At 37.3% G+C, this 26,950-nt stretch overlaps 1 protein-coding gene across 3 annotated transcripts; it reads left to right on the plus strand.

The window, feature by feature from the left end:
* The first annotated feature begins 135 nt into the window (after positions 1-135).
* slc25a22a (solute carrier family 25 member 22a) lies at positions 136-26,616 on the plus strand. Of its 3 annotated transcripts, none has more exons than XM_046859097.1 (11): positions 136-455; positions 10,212-10,371; positions 10,534-10,659; positions 10,773-10,828; positions 12,238-12,328; positions 15,932-15,989; positions 19,634-19,694; positions 22,394-22,541; positions 22,654-22,808; positions 25,029-25,104; positions 26,000-26,616. In XM_046859097.1, the coding sequence occupies exons 2-11, from the start codon at positions 10,352-10,354 to the stop codon at positions 26,151-26,153; spliced, it is 945 nt and encodes a 314-aa protein (XP_046715053.1). In that variant the 5' UTR covers positions 136-455; positions 10,212-10,351; the 3' UTR covers positions 26,154-26,616. The 3 variants fall into 3 exon arrangements, with proteins under 3 accessions (XP_046715053.1, XP_046715054.1, XP_046715055.1); XM_046859098.1 differs by lacking the exon at positions 136-455 and adding an exon at positions 7,376-7,527; XM_046859099.1 differs by lacking the exon at positions 136-455 and adding an exon at positions 9,939-9,960.
* The last annotated feature ends 334 nt before the right edge of the window (positions 26,617-26,950 follow it).

Raw genomic sequence — 26,950 nt, forward strand, 5'->3', positions numbered from 1 at the left:
TGGCAGGTTTACCAGCACCCATCCTTACAAGTACTGTATACAGACTGCGACGTAGTAAGAAGAAGCCCATTCGTCCTAGTTATTTATACCTCAAGGTCACCGAGTGCGGTGCAGGCGATGTCGTAGTTGTGACGTCGTATTTATCGTTCCGCCCCTTCTCGTCTTGCAGTACCGGGGTCTGGCTCATAGGTGGCGCAAATCTCTCCTGCTTCGCTTCTGTTCTCTTCACTTCTTGTCATCCCGACACCGCATTCCTTTTAGCTCTCACCTCTCCTCCACAGCTTCTCCTCCTCACCTCCTGTCTCCGCGACCCGTTTTCTTCTTGGGATTTTTTTTTTATCCATTTCGGGTTACACAGACTAATCGGCCGGCGTCAGTCGGCGTGTCGGAACGCATCGGTGGGAGTGGAGAAGACGTGATTACGGGTTATATAGAACATAACGGGACGCATTACGGTATGATCGCGTTGTATCATTGATTATCTCGCTGTCAGGGCGTGTTTATGGAAACGGGATGGTGATTGTGTGAGAATGCAATGAAGTGGGATGCAGTCGTGTGCATTCATCGAGAGAGACGTAATAATGCATTAGTCAATGAATATCATTCATATATTCAATCTGCTACTTGAAGCCTATTCAGGCTAAAGGGGGGCAGATCATCATCCTGTAGTCCTCAGACAGTTCCAGGTTGATGGATGCTCCCTTAGAACTGCTAATATCTATAATAATAATAATTATTATTATTAATAATAAGCATTAAACCTTTAAAGTCATTCATGTTGTATGCTCTTTTATGCATCTGTATAACCCGGGATCCAAGGGATCAGATATGAGATTGTTACACGAAAAAAATAATATGTTGCGGCAAAACAGAGCGACAGGCTGCTCGCGTGTCTTGCGCGCCCCCGTCACGCTTTAGTGCGCGCTCCCGACTTAGGAAAAAAACCGTGACCCGGCCAGTGATCTAACGGGTTCACACTCATTTCTCATCTCTGAGCACTTTGCACTTCGAGGTTGCTTTAAGGGTAGAAAACTAGCATATTTTTAGGGTTTTTAGATTTCTATGTAGAACAGAGAGTTTCTGTTGAAGTCCCTAAAAGCTTATATACACACCCCTTTTATGCATAAATGATGATGCTGATGATTATTGCTCACATTAGAGCGTCTGTCTAAATGTTATATAGTAATATTATGTCTATAAGATTAATCAATTAAGTCTATCTATCTATCTATCTATCTGTCTGTCTGTCTGTCTGTCTGTCTGTCTGTCTATTCACCTGTATCGAAACTGTGATCTTCACCAAATGTGCATGTTGCAATATGCAGCTGATTCGGTTAAAGAAAAGAAAGACTTCAATACAAAAGTAAATCTCCCTGGCAGGAATAAAAGTTTAATTCAATATTGACAAAATATGGTGTACAAAGTGTCAAAGATATACCAGAAAAATGGTGAATTCAGTAAGGTAAGCAAGAGAAACCAGGCTAAAGCTTTATGTTAAAATACACGCTGTGATTAGGAGGTGATGTGCATCTAATATACTTTCCGGAAAAAAAGTGGGTTTCCATAACTGTGGGTATGTCTAGTGGATATAGTTGAATAAAGGGTCGACCACATTGTAATAGTGTAGAATATTTGCCTGTAATATCAGTAGTAGCTGCAGATCATGGGGGAGGTGGTAGCTTTGTGGATACGGTATTGGACTGAAGGTCATGAGTTCAAATCACTGCCACACCAAACTGCCTTTCCTGGGGCCCCTGAGCAAGGCCCTTAATGCCATAGCTGCACAGGTGTATAAATGAGATAAATGTAAATTGCTCTGGAAAAGGGTGTCTGTCAAATGTTGTAAATGTGTAATATAAACAGTATGATTACCTTGGCTTCGTCACTGTACTGTAAATGATCAATATGACATTAAGAGACAACATTCACACATTGTTCTGTCTGTTTTACACTTGTTTTTCATTAGGGCTTTTGTGTAGTTAGAGGAATATGATTACATATAAAATTCCCACGGATACTGTTAAAGATTTATTCTGTAGTTAGTTTAACATTGACCTTAAAACCTTAAGTGTGTACCACTGTTACAGCACACTTTATATAATACAGTATAATGGTAACAATATAACGTTTGTAATGTTATAAATTGTCCCCAATTCTCTGACCTGCTAAAACCCCGAGTCCTCAGAGGTCCCTGGGTGTTTAGTGATCGCTCCACCACTAATACACTCAGTCTTGAATATGGGTGTAGGTGTACATCTTGAATCATTTGTTATTTTGAGAAGTCCCAAATGACATAAATTTGAGTAGATGCTTCAGGTCTATACAGAATTAAGTTGTTTGTTCATCTGGTTACATCAGAGAATACTGGCAGTGAAGCATGGTATGATTATGACAGAGATTAGGTTCCTTGTTTTTCCAAACTGGTGTCCCTGAGTGACCAGGTGAGAGGGCATCCAGACACAGGGCTTTGGTATGAGCTGCGTTCTTAGAGCATTACAAAGCAAAGCAAAAAAGGAAATCTACTTACTGCTTGTTAAGCTGCAGAGTCTCAGCTACAGTATTGTTCCAGAAAGTCATGACAAAGGCATAATAGTTAAGCAGAATTAATAATGCTTAAACTGAAACTCATGACAAGTTTTTAATATTTAGAAATCTAGTCTATAAAATGGGGGTTTTAAATAGCAAAATTTAGCAATTGGCCTGCTATAAGGTACATATAAAAATGAAGAGCAGGAAGAACAGTATAAGCATGGGATATGAGACTATAAATATGAGGCTCACCGAGTACCTTTACATTTGACACTTACATGCTAGCTTTGGATATGAGGCTCACAAGGTAGCTTCAATATGTGACCGACAGACTAGCTTCAAATATGAGCCTCAGCATCAATTTTAAACTTTTAATAGGAGACAAGCAGGCTTGCATTACATTTGAGACTCACAGACTAGCTTTACATGGGCCTAAAAGGCTAACTGAAATATGTGATTGAAAGTCTAGTTTCAAAAATAAGACTCAAAACTAGCTTTAAATGGGCATCACTGATCAAATATGAGACTCATTGATTAGTTTCAGGTATAAAACTCAGTGACTAGAAACTCACAGACTATCTTAAAATATGAGACTCACAGTCTATCATCAACTATAAGACTCACTGACAGTCTTAAAATATGGCACTTACAGGCTAGCTTAAATATGTGATTAACAGATTCGCTTCAGATATGAGACTGACAGGCTAGCTTTAAATGGGTCTTACAGACTGGCATCAAATTTGAGAATCACTGACTAGTTTAAAATATGAAACTTACAGGCTATCTTAATTATGTGACTGACAGACTAGCTTCAAATGAGACTCAAAGGCTAGTTTAAAATATGGGACTCTCACACTAGCTTCAAATGAGACTCATGGGCTAATTTCAAATATGGGACTCACAGACTAGCATCAAATATGAGACTCACTGTCTAGCATCAAATATGAAACTCACTAACTAGCTTCAGATGTAAGACTCACAGAATAGCTGCGATTATGAGACTCACAGGCTAACATCAAATATGAGACTGACAGATAAGCTACAAATTTGAAACTCACATGCTAGTTTTAAATGAGACTCACAGACAAACATGAGCCTTACAGGCTAGTTTCAAATATAAGACTCACAGGTTAGCATCAAATATGAGACTGACAAGCTAGCATCAAATATCATTACACAGATTGCAGAGTCCTTATTTCTGTTTCCTAAACAGATCGCTCTACTTAATAAATAACCCCAGAATCTAATTTATTTTTCTTTGATTAAAACTTTATCATTAGAGCATGAAACTACCTAATAGTATGTAGTTTTACATGATCTAGAAATATTTTGTATATATATTTTTAAGGTTTATTGTGTACAATATGGCAAGTATTAATCGTATAATGCTTTGACACATCTTAAATCAGGCCATTTTGACCAATTTCATATAAATTGTATATAAAAAAAAGAGCATGGAAAAAAGTTCTGTAATCACAGCCATTATACACTTCCTTGTTGCTTCTAGGGAGAAATGCAGAGAGCAAAGATGCACATGCTTCTGTGACATATATTTCATGCTTGCTTCACTATATGGGCAAATGTATTACCCGACTTTTCGAACTGTATGTGGTTCTTCTCAAACTGTTACCACAAAGTTGGAGGGACACAACTGTATAGAAAGTCACTGGATTATTTGCCTTTCACAGGAACTTGGAACCTGTTCCAGCATGACAGTGCCTCTGTGCACAAAGCCAGCTCCTTGAACCTTACATCGGTTAGAGTGGAAGATCTTGAGTGGCCTGCTATAGAGCTCTGACCACAACCCTATTGAACACCTTTGGTATGAATTGGCACGCTGAGTGAAACCCAGGCCTCCTCCTCTCCCCTACTGTACATCAGTACCTGATTTTACGAACACCCTTGTGGCTGCATGAATATGCACAAATCTTCACACTACACTACACTCAAAATCTAGTGAAACATCTTCCCAGGAGAGTGGAGGTTATTATAACAGCAAATGGGGACTAAATTTGGAATGTATTGTTCAAAAGCATACAAATCTTATTCACAAACATTTGTTCATGTAGTGTATCGGCATTAATTATAAACTAGGATTCTAACAATTGGCTTAAGAGATGCTTGAGTATTTGATTGATTCACCTCAGATAACCCTGAAGCTAATTCTCTGACGTGTGACCCTCCACGTTCATTTCGTAATCATCAGGACGTAGCGCTGCACCTCCTTTCTGTCTATTTGTCTCTGTCTCTGTTCCACTAATGTTGAGCCGATGTCTTTGGGGCACACAGTCATTAAGTCAATCAGTGAGCTTTATCACTGATTAGCATTGGCTTGTTTTCCTGCGGTCAATGTCTTCATGAAGTTCGCATTCCCTGAAGCTTGAGTTAAATTTTGTTGTTTTTTTAAATCACAGTGAGGGAATTTACTGCCAAAACATCAGCATGGTGATGTCTCAGAGTTAATGATGAACAGTTTGGTCCATTGGAGTACACGTCACCTGTCTTTTTAACATACACAATAGGTCATGTGTATAATGCGTAGAGCGTGGAATCTTTTTTTTTTCCATGTTTGTTTTACCGTGTTTGTTTTTTTGTTTCGAGACAAGCGATAACTCCATCAGCTAATCCACTAGGCAAGCTCCAGTATTTCAAACTAAATACGTGGTGTAATATAATATATTAATGTACCATAGACTAGTGCATTAAAACAGACTAAAGGAAAGGAATGAGAATATGATCGTATATGAGCCTTGTTTTTGAATAGAATATCATGTTTGTACTACTAATGAAAGGTTTGCAGTATTTTGACTATCCTTACGTCACATATGAAAATATTCAAGTTAGACTTTTATTTTCCTTTAACATTTGGGGGTGAGGTGATAGTTCCTTGTATAGCTTGAGATTCATATAACAACTTTGTGCTTTCAGTTTTACATTCCAGCATCTGTCCTTGTGGTGGGGGGTGTGCCAGAAAATGTCATATCACAATAATTCAAGGTTTTGCTACTGTTCACAAGACTGTCAGTAGCGCTGCAAGGTTCATCCAGTAGTTCAAAAACTTCAGACCTGAATTGATTAAATCCTGTCCATAGTATTCGTATGTGCTTTTTGAACATCCCAGTCCACATTTAGTCCCTATTTGCTCTTATAAAACCCATTCCAGGAAGATGTTACACTGGATTGTTCTTATGAAGAGTTTGTGCTCATTTAGCAATAATGGTGTCATTAAACAGAGCGAAACAAAAATCTGAGGTAAAAAAAAAAAAAACAGTGAGATTACAGGTCATATCCTATTTTTTTAGGAATATCTTTTGGAATCTGGACCTTATTTTATAACAGGAAACTGTTAAGGATGTAAGTTTTGGAATGCACATTAGCACCACATCTCTGTGGTGATATCTATTTCTGGGATAATATGTAGGTAAATATAGTATAGAAGATTATATGTTTATTTTAGAATATGTTATGGATTCCACAAGGAAATTGTTATTAGAGTGTCAGCCATTGTTACAGCACTCCTGGGTCACAAAAGGTTGGCAATACCAGGCTTGATCTCCTGACTATCTGAACAGTAACCCAGAGCCTTAACCACTAAGCTACCATCTTTCCTGCGTTTATGTTATTTAAATAACTGGCACTAAAGTATCTTTTTCAACAAACCTTTTCACTGGATACATTTCACTTTTGTCATGTCGTGTTCTTGAACCTATCATGACAAAAACCTCTCATGCTGCATTCACATGAGGCATGAAACACATGACTGAGAGATGCTTTTCGAATAAAGATTTTTGCTCAGCTTCACTTATTCCTTATGTATATATATATTTATATTTATATGTAGAACTTGCTGCATCTGCAACAATAGACTCTGTGTCTCTGCAAAAATTGATCCTGATAAACCTTTCCTTTGTTGTAAATCTTCTCTGAAAATCACAGCACACTGACAGTGGAGACTCCTTATTTAAATCCTATATAAACATTCTCCCGCCAAAAACCTCACCATATAAACCAAAAGGTTTTAAATCTATTTAGAGATAAGCATAAACAATAATGTATTGTATGATTCACCTTACACCTTGATTTACCTTCTGACCAAGTGCTGTTTTACAAACAGGGATCGTAATAAGACAATTGAAACCTATGTTGCTTTATGAAGAATAAAATGTGGCTCTTTTAAAGAGCCTGTGATACTGATAATATTAGGCTGTTAAGGTTTCTCAACACGGACTCCAAGCATTCTGAGTTAGGCTACTAGTGGGTTCATAGAGCCAAAAAGGTGTCTCAACGATCATATCAAGACTACGGTGGTGTTAGTATGTAAATCTTTCTAACTCTGCTTAGATCTCTCATCTCTCTATCTGGTTCCGTCTGTCATGCTTTCTTTCCTTTCAGTACTGCAGCTGAAACCATGACAACGAGATGAGAAATGTGAGAAAGAGTACAATGAGAGACCTTTTCCTCTTAGTGCTGTATCATTATTTTTATTTAACCAAATGTTTGTTCTTGCTGCTGCAATTTGATCTCGTCATGTTGCGAAGAGATGATGTGACATTAATAATAAACAAATAGAAACATATTAAAAGCGAAGAATGTAGTATAGAAGTACAACTTGAATAACTAAGAATAATGTAGATCATTTTATCAACAAATAAAATGAGAATAATAAAATTGTGAGGAGTTTCAGCTGAAAGAATTGCAGTCAGGTGAGTATGTGATCATTGTGAAGGTCTTACTTGGAGCATATACTTACTGAGTGTGCAGTGGATAAAGGTGACCTGATAGTCAAAGTTCATGAGTTTCTTAACTGTTTCAAAGTGCATATTGCACTAATAAACTCTAGCACTATCTCTCAGAAACACACCCTCCTGTATCACTTTTATTCTAAAGTTGCTGATTTCCTACCTGGCCATTTGCACATGCTTGTCATTTTTCTCTTCACTGGACTGTAATGATGTGTGTGAGCTAATAAGAAGTGTGTTCTTTCTTCTGGAACATCTGGTAGGTTTCATTCTTTGTTCTCACAGCTTGATTGACATTTTTCTGAGTAGGGGCTGTGCAGTTCTCTCACACCACTTCCCAAACACACGCACATACACACGTACACACTTACACACTTATGGACCGTTCTGTTGGCAAAGATCGTGTTGCGTAACATTTTATCTGTAGTGTTTGTGCAGTGCTCAGCTTACTTGCTAAAACTGAGTGTATTTTCATACTAACAGTCAAGTTCTGTGTGATCTAAGTGCACTGCTGATCCTTCGCACTTGATTATTGCTTAAGACTGGAGCTGGAAATGTACAAATTATTCTGTTATATGATATTAATGAGGTAGAAGAATGAGCTCTGTATGCTCTTCTTGGATCTTTATTGCTCCTTTATGCTGGGAGCTACTTGTCAATAGTTTAAATACGATGCTGAATTCTGAATTCTGATGGTCAGGAGGTGTTAGTTAATTCTCTATGACAGCAGCTCTGACTGTAAAAGGGTTTTCTTATAGTGCTTATCTTTTTATGGTACCAGTTCATTTACATGGGACATTAAGAGATACATGTTTAAGCATGCAGTGAAGTTGCTCAGTGGTTAAGGCTCTGGGATACTGTTCGGAAGGCCAGGGTTTCAAGCCCTGGGTTTGCCAAGCTGCCACTTTTGGGCCCTTGAGTAAGGCCCTTAACTCTCTGTGCTCCAGGGGTTCTGTATAATGGAATTTCATAATGCTCTAAGTTACAATTAATATGCAAGTTTATTTAAATAAAAATGAATAATCATTGATAAGATAGAGAACTCCAATGGTTTGTAAGGAGTCTCCAGAGTCAGAGCTGTGTGACAGTGATTGCTAAGGTCCCTCTTGTAGGTTTTCCACCACATGAGACTCTTCCTGATAGGATTTAGCATTTTTCTGTTTCTCAGTAACATGACAAACTGCTTTTCCATGTCTTTTGCATGCCAGGAGAGAGAAAACAGAGAGGCTAGATTTACTAATAAAGAGAAAAATGCAGTTTTAGCTATGATACAACAATCAGGCATAAACTTATGACATTATAACATTATGACAGGTGAAGTAAATAACTGATTATCTTTTCATCATGGCACCTGTTAGTGGGTGGGATATGATGAGGCAGCAAGTGAACATTTTGTCCTCAAAGTTGATGTGTTTGAAGCAGGAGAAATGGGCAAGCGTAAGGATTTTGACAAGGGCCAAATTGTGATGTCTAGACAACTGGGTCAGAGCATCTCCAAAACTGCAGCTCTTGTGGGATTTTGCAGTGATTAGTATCTATCAAAAGTGACCCAGGGAAGGAACAGTGGTGAACGGTGAAAGGGTAGTTGGCATGGGTGACCAAGGTGCATGTCTGGCCCATGTGGTCCAAACCAACAGACAAGCTACTGAAGCTCAAATCTATCAGTTTATTGTCTGTCTACCATTGAGGAAAGTACAGGAAGGATGTGTTTTCAGAGGTTAAAAAAAAAGGAAAGATAAGAGAAAGGGAAAGAATGGGTCAAAGAGTAAAATTAGCAGAAGAGTTTAGGTGGAGAGGAAAAAGTCTGGTATTAGTGTCAGCATATTTTCCCCTTTGGAAAACTATTCAGCAAAGAAGAGTGCAATAAAATTGATTGTAGAGAGAAAAAGAGGGAGAGAGATTTTATTTGTCTGTTTCTTGTGGCAAACCCTGAACCCTGAAAGTGGTGTGAACCAGACAGATATGGGCTATATACACTCACACACATTAACACTCACACGGACACAGAGACAGAGACATTGATCGTTTAAAAAGTGATGACAGAGAGATCGGCAAGGGCTGGGAAAAAGACAGAAATATGACTGAGCATAAATGGTAACAGGAAAGCTGGAGGAGTGTAATGAAAGTGTTTACAGAGAGAGGGAGGGAGGAAGAAAAGAGAGAGGGGTGGATGATGATTGGTTGCATGAAGGGGTGGAGAGACTGCCGGAGGAAAACACCTTCCAAATCTTTAGGTTCTCCTCTACGCAGCATCAGAGCCAGAGGGTTATGGGTTTTACTGGTCCCTCAGCTAGTTTCTGAATCTTACATGCAAACATTCTTTACTTTTCCCGGAAAAAGCCTAAAATTGTATGAATGAATGATTAATGATTTAGAACCATCCAGACTACAACTTTGAAATCTTCCCAAATAAAACACTAGAATTTTACAAAATAAAACACCAGAAGGTTCCGGTCTAAAACCTTGGAATCTGACATAATGAAAAATAAAGGGAAAAAAAATCATAAATAAAGAATAAAACAATATCAATATAGAATAAAACTCCAGAATTTGACAGAATATATCTGTTATTTCACAGAATAGACTAAAAAGGGGATTTAATGCTCTATTTATACTTTAAATACTTTGCAGTCCTCGAGAGATCTGAACGCTGCTCTCCAGTGAAAGACAATGGCTAATATCATTGTGCTTGGTAGGTATGCTGAGTGTGGGTGTACAGTATGTGTGCACATGCTGACTTGTACATCTTGTGAACCTTGGGAACTATTTAGGACTTCAAACTACATTGGCCAGAGATATCAGAGATAAGGGATAAGTAAAAAAAGAAAGGAAAAGAGCAGCCAACAGTGAACTATTCCTAGGCATTAGCATTGGGGTGTTAGCTAAGAATACAGTGTTCTTACCAGGTTTAAACCCCTATTTGTGTGTGTATGTCTCTTCTAGGTACCCTTGGTCAATGTGAATGGTCTCACACATAGACACAAACACTCAATCCATACCAATTAAACAAGATAACTGAAGGACGTACAAACCGATACCAAAACCCTCTTTTACACATAATAAAGAGGCGTGGGCCAACATAAATGGCTGACAAACAGATCAGGTAAGCGTGATGCCCATCTTTTCCATTGAACATCGTGTTTTTTGCTTTGCTTTTTTCTGATTTTGCCATGAAGGTACTCGTCTTACTTTTCACTTTGTTGATTTATTTAATGACTCTTAATCCTGCCTTGTCTTTTGTCTTTCTCTGATTCATTTCTACCAGTTTGCCTGCCAAGCTAATAAACGGGGGTATCGCTGGCTTGATTGGTGTCACCTGTGTGTTTCCCATTGACTTGGCCAAGACCCGCTTGCAGAACCAGCAGAATGGCTCACGCCTCTACACCAGCATGTATGTATGGACACGGACAGGCAGGATTAATATGGTGCTTTCATTATTAATGTTTACCAATTATATTTTCTGTGCCTGAATGTCTGTGGCTGATTTCTGTTTATGCTCTGCAGGTCCGATTGCCTTATCAAAACCATTCGGTCAGAAGGATACTTTGGGATGTATAGAGGTGGGTGATTTTTTTCCAATAAGTCCAAAAGAATACAATATTTTTAAGAAACCAGATATAATATTCTAGCATAATGTTCAAGGGGTCCAAGCACTTGTTGCTAATAGCTCTTCCAGAGACCATAGTTGTGTGTACTATTAAGGTTTCATGATGGTTTCACTGTGTCTTGGCCAATTCCCATTTTCCTTCGTTTAGGTCTCCACTATCATGTTCTCCTTTCAAGGCATGTAAAGCCAGCCACCCGCATTTTTTCAAACTGCTAATCATGCAACATCAGGGGGTAGTGCAGGAAAGTGCAGTCCATGCACTTCCACCTGCATGAGCTCATAGACCATAGGCCAGTTTTGCTCTTTTGTGCTCCTCGCTATGGATATCTGTGGTACAGTAGCATCATTAGGATTCAAATTCTTAATCTCAGGACAATAGTGCAAATCCACAAATGTCTTTTCAGGACTCTTGAGTTTTCAATATGGTATAATTATGAGTTACAGCTGTTTGAGTAGGTTAATCTACACCTCTTGACAGATGGTGACTATATTGCTTACAAATCTCTACAGCAAATTTTGTGAAGAGACTTCAGTATGATAAACCAATGTTCAGACCTAAACTGATCAGACCTGTCTCTGATCTGTATGTATGTAACTTTCTAATGAGGTAACAGCAGCCTCCTACACAGTAGATAATTTTCCTTGGTTCTTATAGTACCATTCCACAGGCTGCTGACTGTTAAGCTTACACAATCATTTTCCAGGATTAGAACCACCCACTTTGAATCTAAATTTGGAAAGGGGTAGTTTAATAGGACTTCTGATCAGAAGGTTGTTAGTTAAAATCCTACAATTACTAAGTTATTGGCACCTGGAGCAAGGCCCTTAACCCTCATCTGGCTCAGTTGCATGAATTTGATCATTGTAATTCGCTCTGGATATGTGTCTTAAATGTAATATTTGGTGTGGACAATGGAACATTAATCACTTTGAGGATGATAAAAACTTTGAGGATGGATTTGGACTGTAATTAATATCAACAGTCTACTTCAATGGCTCAGGGCCATTGCATAAACAGTTGCATAAACAGTTATGCATTTAATTGCCCATTACTGAACAGTACACCTTAAAAATTATGTAATGAATGGACAATTAAGTGCAACCCAGATGGGGACGGGTTACTTTTTGACTCTGTTTCCTCTCAAGGTTTCTTTCTCATGCCAATTGTTAAAAGTGCTATACAAATTAAACTAAATTTAATTGAACCATAAAATGTCCATGCTATATAGTAATACAAAAACAATCACAGAATTATGTTTGTTTAGTTATATTATTATTAAAAAGATTAGTATGAGGATTTGGGCATATTTACTTATCATGAGCATATGATGTGAAAGTGTCTTCTCTTTGTTGTGTATCCAGGGGCCGCTGTTAACTTAACTCTTGTTACTCCAGAGAAAGCCATAAAGCTGGCTGCCAATGATTTTTTTAGGCAGCATCTTTCAAAGGATGGGTAAGCCATACACACACACATACACACACAAACACACACCATGTTATGTTGCGAAACACATTAGCAGTCATGGGTGCAATTACAAATACAGTATCTTACAAAAGGAGTGTTGATGTGTAGCTTGTATAGCAGTACAGATTTACTGTCCCCTAAAAATAACTCAACATACAGCCATTATTGTCTAAATAACTTCAACAAAAGTGAGTACACCCAAGTGAACATTTCAAAACTGTGTCCAAAGTGTCAATAGTTTGTGTGAGCACCATTGTTATCCAGCACTGCTTTAATCCTCCTGGGCATGAAATTCAATAGAGCTGCACAGATTGTTGCTGGGATCCTCTTCCACTCCTCCATCAATTACAGAGGATGTTAGACACATGGTGCTTCTCCACCTTCTGCTTAAGGATGCCTAATTTAGGTGCCTAATGGGGTTCAGGTCTGGAGACATAGCCACTCCATCACCTTCACCTTCATCTTCCAGCAAGGCAGTTGTCATCTTGTCGGTTTGTTTGGGGTTATTTTCATGTTGGAAAACTGCCATTCATCTCAGTTTCTGAAGAGAGGGCATCATGGTCTGCTTTAGAATGTCACAGTCCATGTTTGAATCCTTGTTTCCCTCAATGAAACGCAGCTTTACAGTACCAGCAGCACTCATGCCGCCCAAGACCATGATGCTACCACCTCCATTCTTGACTGTAAGCAAGAGAAAATTTTCTTGGTACTCCTCACCAGTGCTTTGCCACACATTTGAGCCACACAAGCTCATAGTCATATTAGACCACAGGACATGGTTTCAGTGTTTCATGGACAGGTTGCCTTCAGCATACCATTTGCGAGCTTTCTTGTGAGCCAGCCTCAGAAAAATCTTACTTCTGGGTCGACAGTAATGCAAACCGACTTGCAGTGTATGTCGTATGGTCTGAGCACTGACAGACCTTCAGCTTCAGCAAACTTTAGTCTGTTTTTTGAAGCCAGTTTCTGCATCTAACGCACAACATGAGGACTTAACTTTTTTGATGGACCCTTGTGAGGTCTGTTTCAAGTGGAAAACGTCTCGGAAAACCTCTGTAACCACTGTACTGTAACTCAGTTTACGGATTTTACCGATCTTCTTATAGTCTAGGCCATCTGTGTGGAGAGCAACAATATCTCTGAAATCCTCAGAGAGTCTTGAGGTGCCATGTTAAACATCCAGTGGTCAGTATGAGAGAATTATACCCAAAGCACCAAATTTTAACTGCTGTAATAAAATATACACAAATTTGTATGGTCCTATCAAGCAGACAAAACATAAACATGATGAATAGAACATGAGGCTTTGCAGGGTTACACAACGAACAGCTGTTATCACTTAGGGTGTACTCAATTTGGTTGCCAGCTATTTAGACAATAATGGCTGTATGTTGAGTTATTTTCAGAGGACAGTAAATCTGTATTGTACAATACATGCATTTTTGTAATATACTGTATACGCACGCATGCACAAGAGACCGAATTGTGCATTTCAGAAGAACACAGTCATCCTTCATGCACACAAGCCTGCTGTTATTGTACATGCCTACACTGTCATCTGGAACATCTGGAATCACTTACTCATAAAGAAAGGTGTACTGTTACACAGCACGGTCCGCTATTGTATGTCAAGCATTAATATTAAACACAGGCTGTTCACCAACACCAGCCAAAAAGTCTTTGTTCAAACGACAGACCACTCGACCTTCACTGGCTGAGTCGCACATTGCCGCATATCTCCATAGTGACCAGAAACGGAGCCAGTAAATTATTGACTCGACACAATGTGAATTATTAATTCAAGAGTTCACCTGTACTTGTGTGTATGTGTGTGTGTGTGTGTGTGTGTTGACTGCACATGCATATGCTAATTTGTGTGTCTGAGCCAATAAGCATTTGCATTATTTGAATACAATATCATGAGCAATCTGAATATTATAAACAATATACAGTACAATACATATTATGAGCTAAAAATGCTGTCATGCATTAAATTACGAAACATTCAGATTTCTATTTTTATATTTCATATTTTTTTTTATTTATCTGCCATCTTTGAGTGCCTGTATGTGCACTGCATTTGATTTTAACACTATGCATAATACATTGATCAGCAATAACACTAAAACCTCCGACAGGCAAAGAGAAAACATTAAGTGGTGGGATACATTAGGCAGCTTGTGAACAGTCAGTTCTCAAAGTTGATATGTTGGAAGCAGGAAAAATGGGCAAGCACTAGGATCTTACACACTTGTCAAGGGACAAATTGTGATGGGTAGATGAGTTCAGAGTATCTTCAAGGTGAAAGCTCTTGTGTGGTTCTTCCGGTATGTGGCAGTAGTTAGTACTAGAAGTCGACCGATAGTGGATTTTGCTGATACCGATAGCTAGGCTGGACCATATCTGCCGATAACCGATTAATCAAATGTTAATTTAAAAAATCCTGCTAATGCTAATGAAATAATTATATAATTAATACATTATAAATGATAATAAATAAAATATAGTGCTCTCTGTGGACTGTGCTGTCTCACGTGTAAAAAAAACAAACAGCACATCGCATCAGTGATTCGCAGTGTCGAATTTGTCAGTGATTCGCAGTGATTCAACTGTCAGTGCTGATCAATCTGCAAAACCTGATGAATCGCATGACCTTTAGTTAGTATCTACCTAAAGTAATCCAAGAAAGGACAAACTGTAAACCTGTGACCGGGTCAATTTTGCCCAAGGTTCATTTATTGCAATTCACAAGATTTAACATACACTAAAAAAACTAAATATTTTGGACAACTGACCATAAGATTCTTATGTGCTTTTTTAACATCCCTTTCCACAATTAGTCCTATTTCTCTTTGTAATAACCTCCACACTTCTTAGAAGATGTTCTACTAGATTTTGGAGTGGGATTGTGGAGATTTGTGTTTATTCAGCCACAAGTGTGAGTAAGTATAGTCAGGTACTGATGTAGATGAGTTTAGGAGGCCCTGGTGCAGTCAGCATTCACATTCATCCCGAAGCTGTTCATTAGGGCTGAGATCAGAGCTCTATAGCAGAAGATCTTCCACTTCAACACATGTGAGGCATATTTTCTACTACATGGAGCTGGATTTGTGTATAGGGGCATTGTAATGCTTGAATGGGTTTGGATCTCCTATTTCAAGTGAAAGGGAAATTTAATGCTACCACATCCGAAGACATCCTATATAACTGGTGTCAGTTTGGGTAAGAACCACATATGGCTAGAAAAGTCAGATGTCCTAATACTTTTATCCATATTGTGTATCTACTTGTAATGTTTTGCTTTCTTGATACCACCGCACACCATTAGAGCTCTTGTGTAGTCCATGCTTTAAAAAGTCTGAGCTGGATTGTTGACTGATGAGTTACTGTTAGACCAATGCAATTCATATGGTATATTTATATCTAAAGTGTTCTTTAGATATGATATAAACAGGAATTGAACTCATGGTCTTTCTGAAATGCTAAGTTCTATTCATCTTATTGTGTTGTATAGTTTGTAACCTTGTGTATTTATCTCATCCTCTTATCTCAGCCATTCTCACAGGCTTATCCATCTACTGTGTGTTTCAGGCAGAAGCTCACACTGTTTAGAGAAATGCTGGCAGGATGTGGTGCAGGGACATGCCAGGTCAGTTAACATACACACGGACACAAAGACTTTCATGAAGATTTTCATCGAGCTGGCTATGAACAGAAATCATTCATAGGATATTTACACATTCAATATCTATTCATGAGAAACCTGAAAAAAAAAAGTTCTTATCCTACTCATGCTCCCGAGTGTGTGAAATTTGCACAGAAAAAGACTAAGCCATGTAAACCTGGACTTAATCAACTTCAAATCAAAAACTTTCCCCGAGCACTTTATTAGGAACACCTGGACAGCTTCTCATGTATGCAATTATCCAATCAGCCACTTGTATGGCAGCAGTGCAGCACGTAACATTGTGATATGAACCACGGCTTCAGGTAATGTTTACGTCAATCAAAAATTGGATCTCAATGATTGTGCCGTGTTTGTTGGTGCCAGACTGGCTGGTTTACCTATTTTCATAAGTTCTGATCTCATAGGATGTTCGCACATGACGGTCTCTAGAGTTTACTCAGGGTGGTGCAGTGAAGATAAAGCATCTCATGAATGCACGTCACAAAAGACCACGCTGTGCTCCATTTTTTTCAGTCAAAAATAGAAAGCGGAGGCTAGACTTGGCCCAGAATCGAAAAAAAGGGACTGTCGAAGACTGTATGTAGCCTGGTCAGATAACTTTTGATTTCTGCTGAGGCACACAGATGGTAGATGTAGAGCACCAACAGCATGAATCCATTTTCATAGAACCTTGTGCCAGTAGTCAAAGCTGGTGGAGGTAGTGTAATGGTGTGGGGAATCTTTTTCTGGCACACATTAGGCCTAAAATTATTAAGCAATCATCACATTAATCCCAGAGACTATTTGAGTATTGTTGCTAATGTTGCCTTTCTATAAAGCCACATCTTCTAATGGCTGATTCCAGTTCCATGAACATAATTAAGAGTGTTCTTCAGTGTCTTTATTAAATGTAAATCCAATAGAACTTTGGGTTAAACCACAGGATGAATGCAGCTGAAATATCTGCAGGGTCTGATTGATCATATCAACATTAACTAGAATCTCAAACGATTGTTTTAAATCCATGCCATAAGGATTTTAAGACACGCCTAACCTAGTGTTCCTAATATAATATCATATTCCTAATAAAGTGGTCTGCCAAAAATGCCATTATTACACACACACACACACACATATAAATATATATATATATATATATATATATATATATATATATATATATATATATATATATATATATATATATATATATATTTATTTATTTATATTATAATATCTTCCTAAGGGACAATACTATAGAAATGAAACTTATAGTGCATGTACCAGGTAGTTTATGGTACTTTCCCGTAAATTGAAATGTCTTGATTGGTATGGCTTACGCATTTACTTACACGTTACTTACGCATTTACTCTGGGTAAGTTCTTATGTATGCTACAGAGCCATGTCATCTTAAATCTTTCTTTCTGATGAGATTGTTTGGTTCAACACAACTGAATGCCTTGTGACTAAACAGGACTGAAGCTGCACTGAACTAAATTATGGGATTACAATACTAGACAGCATGTGAATAAAATAATTAATTGTATTGACCACAGAGGCTTTTTTCAACACTCCCTATTACATCTTACCCATAAACTCTTCAGCCAATGCATGTTCAGGGTGAGAGGTTGGAGCAAAAGGCCTTGCTCAAATAAAAACAACATCTTTTTTAAGGTGATAAATCAATATTAATCTTCTTTGTGTGTGTCTGTGCACAGAATTGGGCATTTCTTCTGTGTTCTAGTCTATTTGTGACTCTAATTCTAAAAAGTTTAGTAAAATGTAAATAAAAACAGAATGCAATGATTTGCAAATCTCATATATGCATATTTTACACACAATACAACATAAAAAACCAAATCAAATGTTAAAACTGAGAAAATGTTTCTTTAAATCATTATGACGAAGAAATAAAGCTGCAACACATTTAAAAAAACTTGAGTCGTGAAACATCTTGCAAGTTATTAGGTTAATTGAAAACAGCTCAGTAAGATGATTCGTATACAAAAGAGCGTCTTAGAAAGGTAGAGCCTGTCAGAAGTAACGATGAGCAGAAGTCATCCCCAAATGCAAGTTAAAGATGCAAAGAAGAAGCCATATGTGAACATGATCCGAAAACACTGCCATCTTCTCTCTAGACTAAGGCAAAATTGTACTGTGTTCAGAAGAATCAAGATTTGTAATTATTTCTGGAATCCTCCGCATCCTCAAGACTAAAGAGGAGAGGGATCATCCGGCTTATCATCACCACTTAGATCAATGGCCTGCATCTCTGATGGTATTGGAGTTCATTAGTGTCTATGGAATGGGCAGCTTACACATCTGGAAATGAACCATCAATGCTAAAAAGTATATACAGGTATAAGAGCAACATATGCTTCCATCCAGATGGCGTCTTTTTTGAAGAAGGCCTTGCATATATCAACAAGACAATGCCTAACTGAATACTGCATCTAGTACAACATCTGGGCTTTTTTTAGTGGAAGTGGAATTTGGGTGCTGAAATGACCTGCCTGCAGTCCAGACATATGGTATGGAAAATATGAGAAGACCCAAGACTGTTAAGCAGGTAAAATTCGGTATCAGACACAAATTAGATTCAATATAAGAAAACATTCCTCTCCCAAAACATCAACAGCTGGTCTCTTCAGTTCCCAGATGTATAAGGGCTGTTGTTAATAGAAGATAAAAGAAGAAGAGATGCGACACAGTGGTAATCCTTGAGACATGTTGCAGCCTTAAAAAAATTACCCTATTTTTGTATTAAAATAATATATTTTCTCAGTTTAAACATTTAATATGTTTTCTATGTTATAACGTGAATAAAATATTTGCTAATAAGGTTTGCATATCATTGCATTGCATTCGTACATTCTTACGTTTTTCTCAAATTTATTAGAAATTGGGGTTGCATTTCAAGATAATCTCGGACCAGAGGTGTATGTGCCTTGTGATGGTGACAGGGAATGAAATCATACAAGATTTACGTTTGTTTTGTTATCTCCTCATTTCAGCAGGTCGTAAAAATCCTGCACACACATGACACGTAAAAGCTGCTCATTAGATACTACTGCAGAGTGTAATCTTAATTACAGCTAACTGCCTCTGCTAATTGTGTACATGTTAACCCCATGGCAACCACATCCTGTCATCTCCACTGGGGAAAAGGAGTCTTATGTGTACCCCCTTAGGGGATTAGCGATTGACCTTCTTTCTATGCATTGTGGGGAGCATTATTAGTGATATATCGCTCCCGGCAATGCCCACTTCACTCCACGAGACCCTTATTTGAATAAACAGTGTTGCCTGTTTCCTGTTTTAATAATGTACTCCTCAGATGCCTGTAAGGCTGTAATGACAAAAGGAACTAATCTGGAAACAAAAATCTTGACCATAAATTATTGTCAGGAAATATTTTCTTTTTATTTCTATTCTTTTCTTTTCTTTTCTTTTCTTTTCTTTTCTTTTCTTTTCTTTTCTTTTCTTTTCTTTTCTTTTCTTTTCTTTTCTTTTCTTTTCTTTTCTTTTCTTTCTTTCTTTCTTTCTTTCTTTCTTTCTTTCTTTCTTTCTTTCTTCATGATTTTTTAGTCACAGCAGTTTATTCTTTTTTGTGTCCGGTTTGCAGGTCATTGTTACAACACCAATGGAGATGCTGAAAATCCAGCTGCAAGATGCAGGACGAATTGGTGAGGAAGGAAAAAATAATAATTTACCCTTTATTTATTTATTTATTTATTTATTTATTTATTTATTTATTTATTTATTTATTTATTCAGCTGGAGTATGATGTGTGTACAAGAATGATGTATGTTCTGAGATGCTTTAACTGCTTACCACGGTTGTAAAGAGTGGTTATTTGTCACTGAGCTCAATTTAGTTCACAAGATCATATTCTCCCCAATCAAAAATTGTATTTAAACGTAATTAAAACTCTTGGCGTGCCTGATTTTATGCACCTTGCTGCTGTTAAATAATTCGGGGCTACATTGGTTTAGGTCTTTTATTATATATATATATATATATATATATATATATATATATATATATATATATATATATATATATATATATATATACACACACACACACACACACACACACACACACACACACACACACACACACAGGTAAACCCCAACTTACGACGTAGATAGGGACCACAGACATAAAGAGCCACTGTAAACACAATTACATGTTTTTTACATAGTACAAATAAAGTAAATAAAAAATAATATCGTGTCTAATGTCGTTAGAGACGTGCACAAGGCGTTAATTTATGCATATATGTATTTATGTATATATGTGTATCAGTAATACAATAACAAACACCCATAAACGGCTGGTAGAAATATTGTATAGATTCTCTCAGGCCTGAGATAAAATTGAGTGTGGAGACGTGGAAGGCCAGAGTGAACAGCCTGTCAAACACTGCCCTCGTGTGGCAAGCATTACACATAGCTGTTGCAATAATGTGTCTAATTTACTGTCTAATAAAAGCAGTTCCACAAGTAGTATGCAATGTTGTGGAGACAAATCTGATGCTGATGTTATAATAATATGGCATATATATTTTTATAATGGATACAATAAAAGACTATTATGTTTTCCAGACATGACAAACTGTCAGTGTTAGTGTGAGTTTCTGACTCCTGGCTCTGGAGCACCATGGACTTGTATGTTAGTGCTTTTATTCATCTAACTCACCATGCTACCCTCGGCTTGTGAATTAATTTAGTTAGTCTAATTAAGTGAATCAGGAGCAGACTAAACTACAGTAAATGATATGGTATGGGGTGGTGGTACTACAGAACTGAAAAACAAGAGAGAAAAAAATTTGGTATTTAAGGATTTGAATAGACAGTGGGTGTGTAATTGTACACAAAATTTATGGTTTGGGTTAATTTTAATATGCTTAGGGTGAAGAAATGCAAAACATAGAATTGCTTGTCGTTTTTCATTAACGCAGTTTATTATTATTAGCATTTGTGATCAACATTTGAACAGTTTACTTTTTAAAAACAATTTTAAATGAAATGCATGCTTGGTTAAATGATATATAAAATAATATCTTATTAAATGATATTTTATAGAAATAAAAGAGAATAAATCAAATTAATACAATAAACTTTTATATCATATTCATTCATTTGAGTGATCATTTGAATTGACAAATGAAATAGATTAAAAAATAATAATAATGTAAATATTAAACAGTTTACATTTGTTAGACACCATTTGAGTAATACATATGTGCATGTAAGTATGTGTGTGTGTGTGTGTGTGTGTGTGTGTGTGTGTGTTACATTTAATATACAATTTTCTAAAGATATGATCTACTCAACTGTTCTACTTATTTCAGCATACTTTAACAAACGTCTTCATTCCTTCCATCCTTCATTTTTTTACTCGATAATATGTGTAATTGTCAGGATTTTCATTAACAACCATAAAAATAAAATGTTAAAAAATAAAAGAGAATAAACCAAATTCATACAATTAACTTTTTATATTGTATTGATTAATACCAGTACTCATTTGCATTGACAAATGAAATTGATAAAAAAAAAAAATTAAAATATTAACATTTGTTAGACCCCTTTTTAGTAATACAGATGTGCATCTAAGTGTGTGTGTGTGTGTGTGTGTGTGTGTGTGTGTGTGTGTGTGTGTGTGTGTGTTACATTCAATATTTAATTTTCTAAAGATATGATCTACTTAACTGTTCTACTTATTTCAGCATATTTTAACAACTTTTTTATTTCTTCCATCCTTCTTTTATTCACTCAATAATGATCTGCGAACTAGTCAGGATTTTCTCCTTTTGAGAGAAATTCTTGAAACTAAACATAAATTGCTCTAGAATTCATAGCCTAATGTAAGCCGCTAGCCACTTCTTGACTATTGATTCTTTTCTTTATTCCCCTGGCATTGTTGTGCATGTTTTCAGATTAAATAATAATAACAATAATAAAATGCGCTCAAAATGCGAGGTTGAGACTAAACAAACTTATCCGCCGTTTAATTCATTTTCCTGAGGGAACTTATAACTACAGTATGTTCCTCACGTAAAAAAGGACTGCATTAGTCCACATGTACCGAACTGAAGCCCTATGCCGGGGAATTCTGTTACGTATACGTGTACCGTGACACCCCTAATGGATAGTGTATGTTGGAGCAGAACCTATTTAGGATCATATATTTTCAGCTAGTGCTCTGGTATTTCTGATATTTGTGTGTATTTTGAGCATCTGATCAGAATGTGATGTGTTCAAATCCCAGTACCACCAAGCTGCCTCCTTGAGCAAGACCCCTAACCCTGAGTTGTATAAAAGAAGTAATTGTAACTTTGCCATTAATGTCAATGTGTGTTTTATGTGTGGTGTAGCTGCTCAGAGGAAACTGATGCCACAGGCTGTGTCTCCTGGTGGTGGTGTAGAGTTGAAGAGCCCGACTGCTATGCAGCTCACACGAGAGTTGCTGAAAGAGAAAGGTATTGCCGGACTATATAAAGGACTTGGAGCCACTCTGCTCAGGTACTACATACACACACACACACACACACACACACACACACCTAAGAATCTTAGTAATGCATAAGTCATTGTTTCTGGTTCATTCTCTTATTAAACCCACTCTTTTTAACAGGGATGTTCCGTTCTCAATCATCTACTTTCCTCTGTTTGCTAATCTAAATAACTTGGGGAAAAGGGGACGTGAGGGTCCTGCTCCCTTCTACGTCTCCTTCCTTTCAGGCTGCATCGCTGGCAGTACAGCTGCTGTGGCAGTCAACCCAGTAGATGGTGAGTTCTGAAGATAGAGCGATCCAGACCTCAGACCTTTTGGAGAAAAAAAAAAAAACAGTGGTGGATGTAGAGTGTAGTTGAGTTAAAGTGGAGATACACTATGTAAAATATGACTCCAGTAAAAGTAAAAGTGCTCCCTCTAAACCTTCGGTTGATTAAACGTACAAAAGTATTTGACTTCAAATGTACTTAAGTATCTAAAGTTCTATGATTTATTAAGGCTATAATGAATATTATAGCCTTAATAAATATTCGATTATAATTTTTTACCACAAGACTCTGCTTTATTACCTCAGTTTATGTGAAAAGACTCTAATGTACCTCTCAGCACACTGATCTATTAACAGAATAATGTTTATGAGTCAAACACTGATTGATATCTATTAGAATTATTGCTACTTCAAAAAAATAAGGGCACAGGTGTTATGGCAGGTTCGAGTCAGGAGTTTCTTCTATCATTTATTACTCTCATATTGTTCTGATCTGACGTTGTACTGTATGATTGTGCTACAAAGGAGACCAAGCAGCAATCAAAACGAGTTCAAATCTTTTTTTCTATAAAAATGAACGAGTGATTTAAAAACGTAGTAAGATATTTGACTTTGAAATGTAGTGAAGTTAAAGGAAAAGTCTCCACAAATGGAAATGCTTCAGTAAAGTACAAATTAGCAAAAAAGCTACTTAAAGTACAGTATTGAATAACATTCACTTCATTACTGTCCACCACTGAAAAAAAAAAGATCACCTGCTGTTGGAAATAATAATTATATTATTTAAATAGTGCTTTTTTTTTTTTTTACAGCTTTCGATACCAAATTGCTAATAGTCAAAGAAAAAATGCAGAAATTGTGAAAAAAAAAAAGATATAAATATTTTAAATGAATGTAAACTAATATAAATGCCTTTGATTTTGTAATTTGAAAATAACACTTCCACAGTTCTGGGAAGTACATTTGGGGACACGATGGCAAACGATCTTATGTCATATGGGTGTATTGGGAATGAACCTACAGGAGAGGGATACACTCCTTACTCAAAGATTAAAAAAAGTCGAATGGCTTTAGAGATCCAGTGCCGTTTACCGTCCATTGAATCTTTGAGCGTATGCCGGGTCAGGTATCAAAGTCTCCAGGAGAGAGGAGCACAGGAATGACATTTAGAGTGAAGGAGCAGCACACAATTACAGCCAACAAACAACTTATTGATCGGATCATTAGTGTGCACACAGAATGCTTTTACAAAATCGTGGCAAAAGCTAAACGCCTTTCAAAGGTTTTTTTCAATGGTGAGGCAAGAGGAGGGAAGGAGGGAAAAGGGTGGTGGTGTGTGGGGAACAAAGGCTTTAACAGAGTGGTCCAGTTGAGGTTTCACCTATATAGGAGTCTTATACAAATTTCAAAATAATTGCTAAACAAATATTACTAGACTACGAGACTTTTGTAAATATGCAATTTGCATTAAATAAGAATCTGTTATGAGGTCACAAGGGGCAACTCTTGGGTTCTTGGTAGACTGTGTGTGAAGTAAGATTTACATTGTGTGTGTGTGTGTGTGTGTGTGTGTGTGTGTGTGTGTGTGTCTGTGCTTAAATAACTACTTGTACTTGTACTTTTTCACAAAATAAAAAATGGAGCATTATTTAAGCAGCGGGTTTGTACTTCGTTCACCACTGCAGATTTGCTCATGCGTGAAGCAATCTGGGTTGTACCATTTATTAAAAAAACTAAAAATCGGACTCAGCACGAATGGCTAACAGTACACTCATTCAAATTTGCTGACTTCAGGATTTTATTTCCTGTTACGGCTTGCATTTGCTTTGCTGGCGAAGCACAGTTGAACTTACCTTTCCTGTTTTAGATTTTTTCACAGGATTTTATTGAACATTGTAAGAAAAGAAATGTACAGTATTACCTTTCTAGTGTCCCCATGTTGTAAATATGATAGTTTTATGAGTTTTATGCACACAAATACAGAAAAACAACAAGTAAATTAAAATCTTTATCTCTTTAGCCACCTTACATATTTTATCAAATAAAACAATCAACTACTGAAATTCCTGAAATTGTACTGAAACTGATTGATGGTTTGACTAATCACAGGAAGTGGTGGAGCCTCATTACTCATGCTAGAGCTCACTATTGAGATACAGGCAATCTGAGGTAACAGTATTTAGTTATGTGCACTTTACTGTGTGTGTGTGTTTTGTTTGTGTTACAGTGATAAAAACCAGGCTGCAGTCTCTAACACGGGGCAGTCAGGAGGACACGTATAGTGGCGTGAGCGACTGCATCAGGTGACTTTAGTCTTTCTTAATTCTTACTGCTCCTGAAATTGACCTCGTCAGTTGCAATCTCATTGCATTGTCATAATTATAACATTAATTCTAAATGATCCCCATATTTGAAAATAAGAGTAGTTCACAGACTCGGCTCTTATGTTTTGCTAACACATTGTGTCAAAACATTGTTGACCATTTGGGGGCCCTGTCGACTCGTTTGAGAGCTATTGGCATAAATGATAGAGACAGCTGAAAGAATGCGATATTGCTGAGAATATGAAATAATGTAAAATTGGGAATTGCAATTATACATATATATTATTGTAGTTTTGCAATGGAATTAATAATATATATAAAAATAATATATATATGAGTATACTTTGTAAATACAATATAGGTTGCGTACCTTGGATAGCTGCATGAACCCTTATGATACAATATAATTCAGTACATTTATGGTCACTAGCTTACTCTAAAGACTTAATGGACTGAATGGAGTCAGCCGGGGGTTGCATCCAGTGCAGATAGCAGCTGTTGGTAGACAGCCTAAAGCAGAAATGAGGATCAGTCATGGTGGAACGATATTTGGACTTAATAATCATTTGGGAAATGGCTGACATTTTTTTTGACTATGTTTCGCACATAAAAAGGATTGCATTCGGTACAAATGTGTACCAAAACGAAAGCCCAGTACCCAAAGATTTGACTAGACTAGAAACCCCTAGTACTGTTAATATCCCATTTCATTATGTTGACTCAAAATGCAAATACAAGCATCTATTTTTGATTAGAATCAAGTTTTTACCATCTGGGGATTATTCCTGTGGACACTCAGGCCCATGTTCTCGGATTGTACTAGTATCAGATCTTTGCTAACGTCTCATCTAATCGACTGTCTCATCCACTACAGAAAGATCCTTCGGAACGAAGGTCCGGCTGCTTTCCTGAAAGGCGCATACTGCCGCGCTCTCGTCATCGCGCCGCTCTTCGGGATCGTTCAGGTCGTCTACTTCCTAGGCGTTGGTGAATTTATCCTCAGCTTTTTACCCAAACGGAACAATTAACCCGATCCGTTCTGCTTCCTGCCTTTCTTCATCTTCACTGCACCAGTTAAGACCTCTTCCTCTGCCACCCCCATTTGAACTACATGCGTTGCCTGGAGGTGTTTTTTCTTTTTTCCTTTTTCATCGTTTATTTTATTATCGTGCAATTTTATTGGAATGTATGTTTCGTTCTGGATGAATGCGACAATCAAAGAGTGAGCAGATTTTTTGTTAGAAATTATGTTTGCTAAATTCTGTAAAGGGGGCCTGTTAGTTCTGAGCCGAAGCACAGGCCATGAAATTCAGAAAGTTCAACATGCCATATGTTAGTTATATGGTTTACGAAGAATCATGTAAAGGCTAAATTTTATAAAGTATATAAATAATACTTTTATTTATTGGGCAAATATGACACTTTAATGCTTGGGTAGATCAGATGCTTCCCATTATTGTGATATAAATTCTCACAAGCCTAGAAAGCTTTTATGGCCTTGAATGACCTTGAGACATTATTTCTGCATGTGTATGGCTGTGTGCTTGAAGGTTTTTATGTGTGTATGTGATGGAATAGCCGTTTACAGTCTCGGGCAGACTGCAGGGCTGAGTAAACACACACACACACACACACACACACACACACACACACACACACACTTATGCTGCGCTTTGAGTCTGATGAGAGCAGCATACACAGCGCAGATGACTCATATCAGCTCGAGCAATCTAACACTACAGCTTTCCATCTGTGGCGAGATAGTCCATTACACATTACGTCATGGAGAGCAGAGCTTTTTGAATAACCGAAACGCACGCTACGG

The sequence above is a fragment of the Silurus meridionalis genome, chromosome 10 (genome assembly GCF_014805685.1).
Source record: "Silurus meridionalis isolate SWU-2019-XX chromosome 10, ASM1480568v1, whole genome shotgun sequence".
In the NCBI taxonomy this organism is placed as follows: Eukaryota; Metazoa; Chordata; class Actinopteri; order Siluriformes; family Siluridae; genus Silurus; species Silurus meridionalis.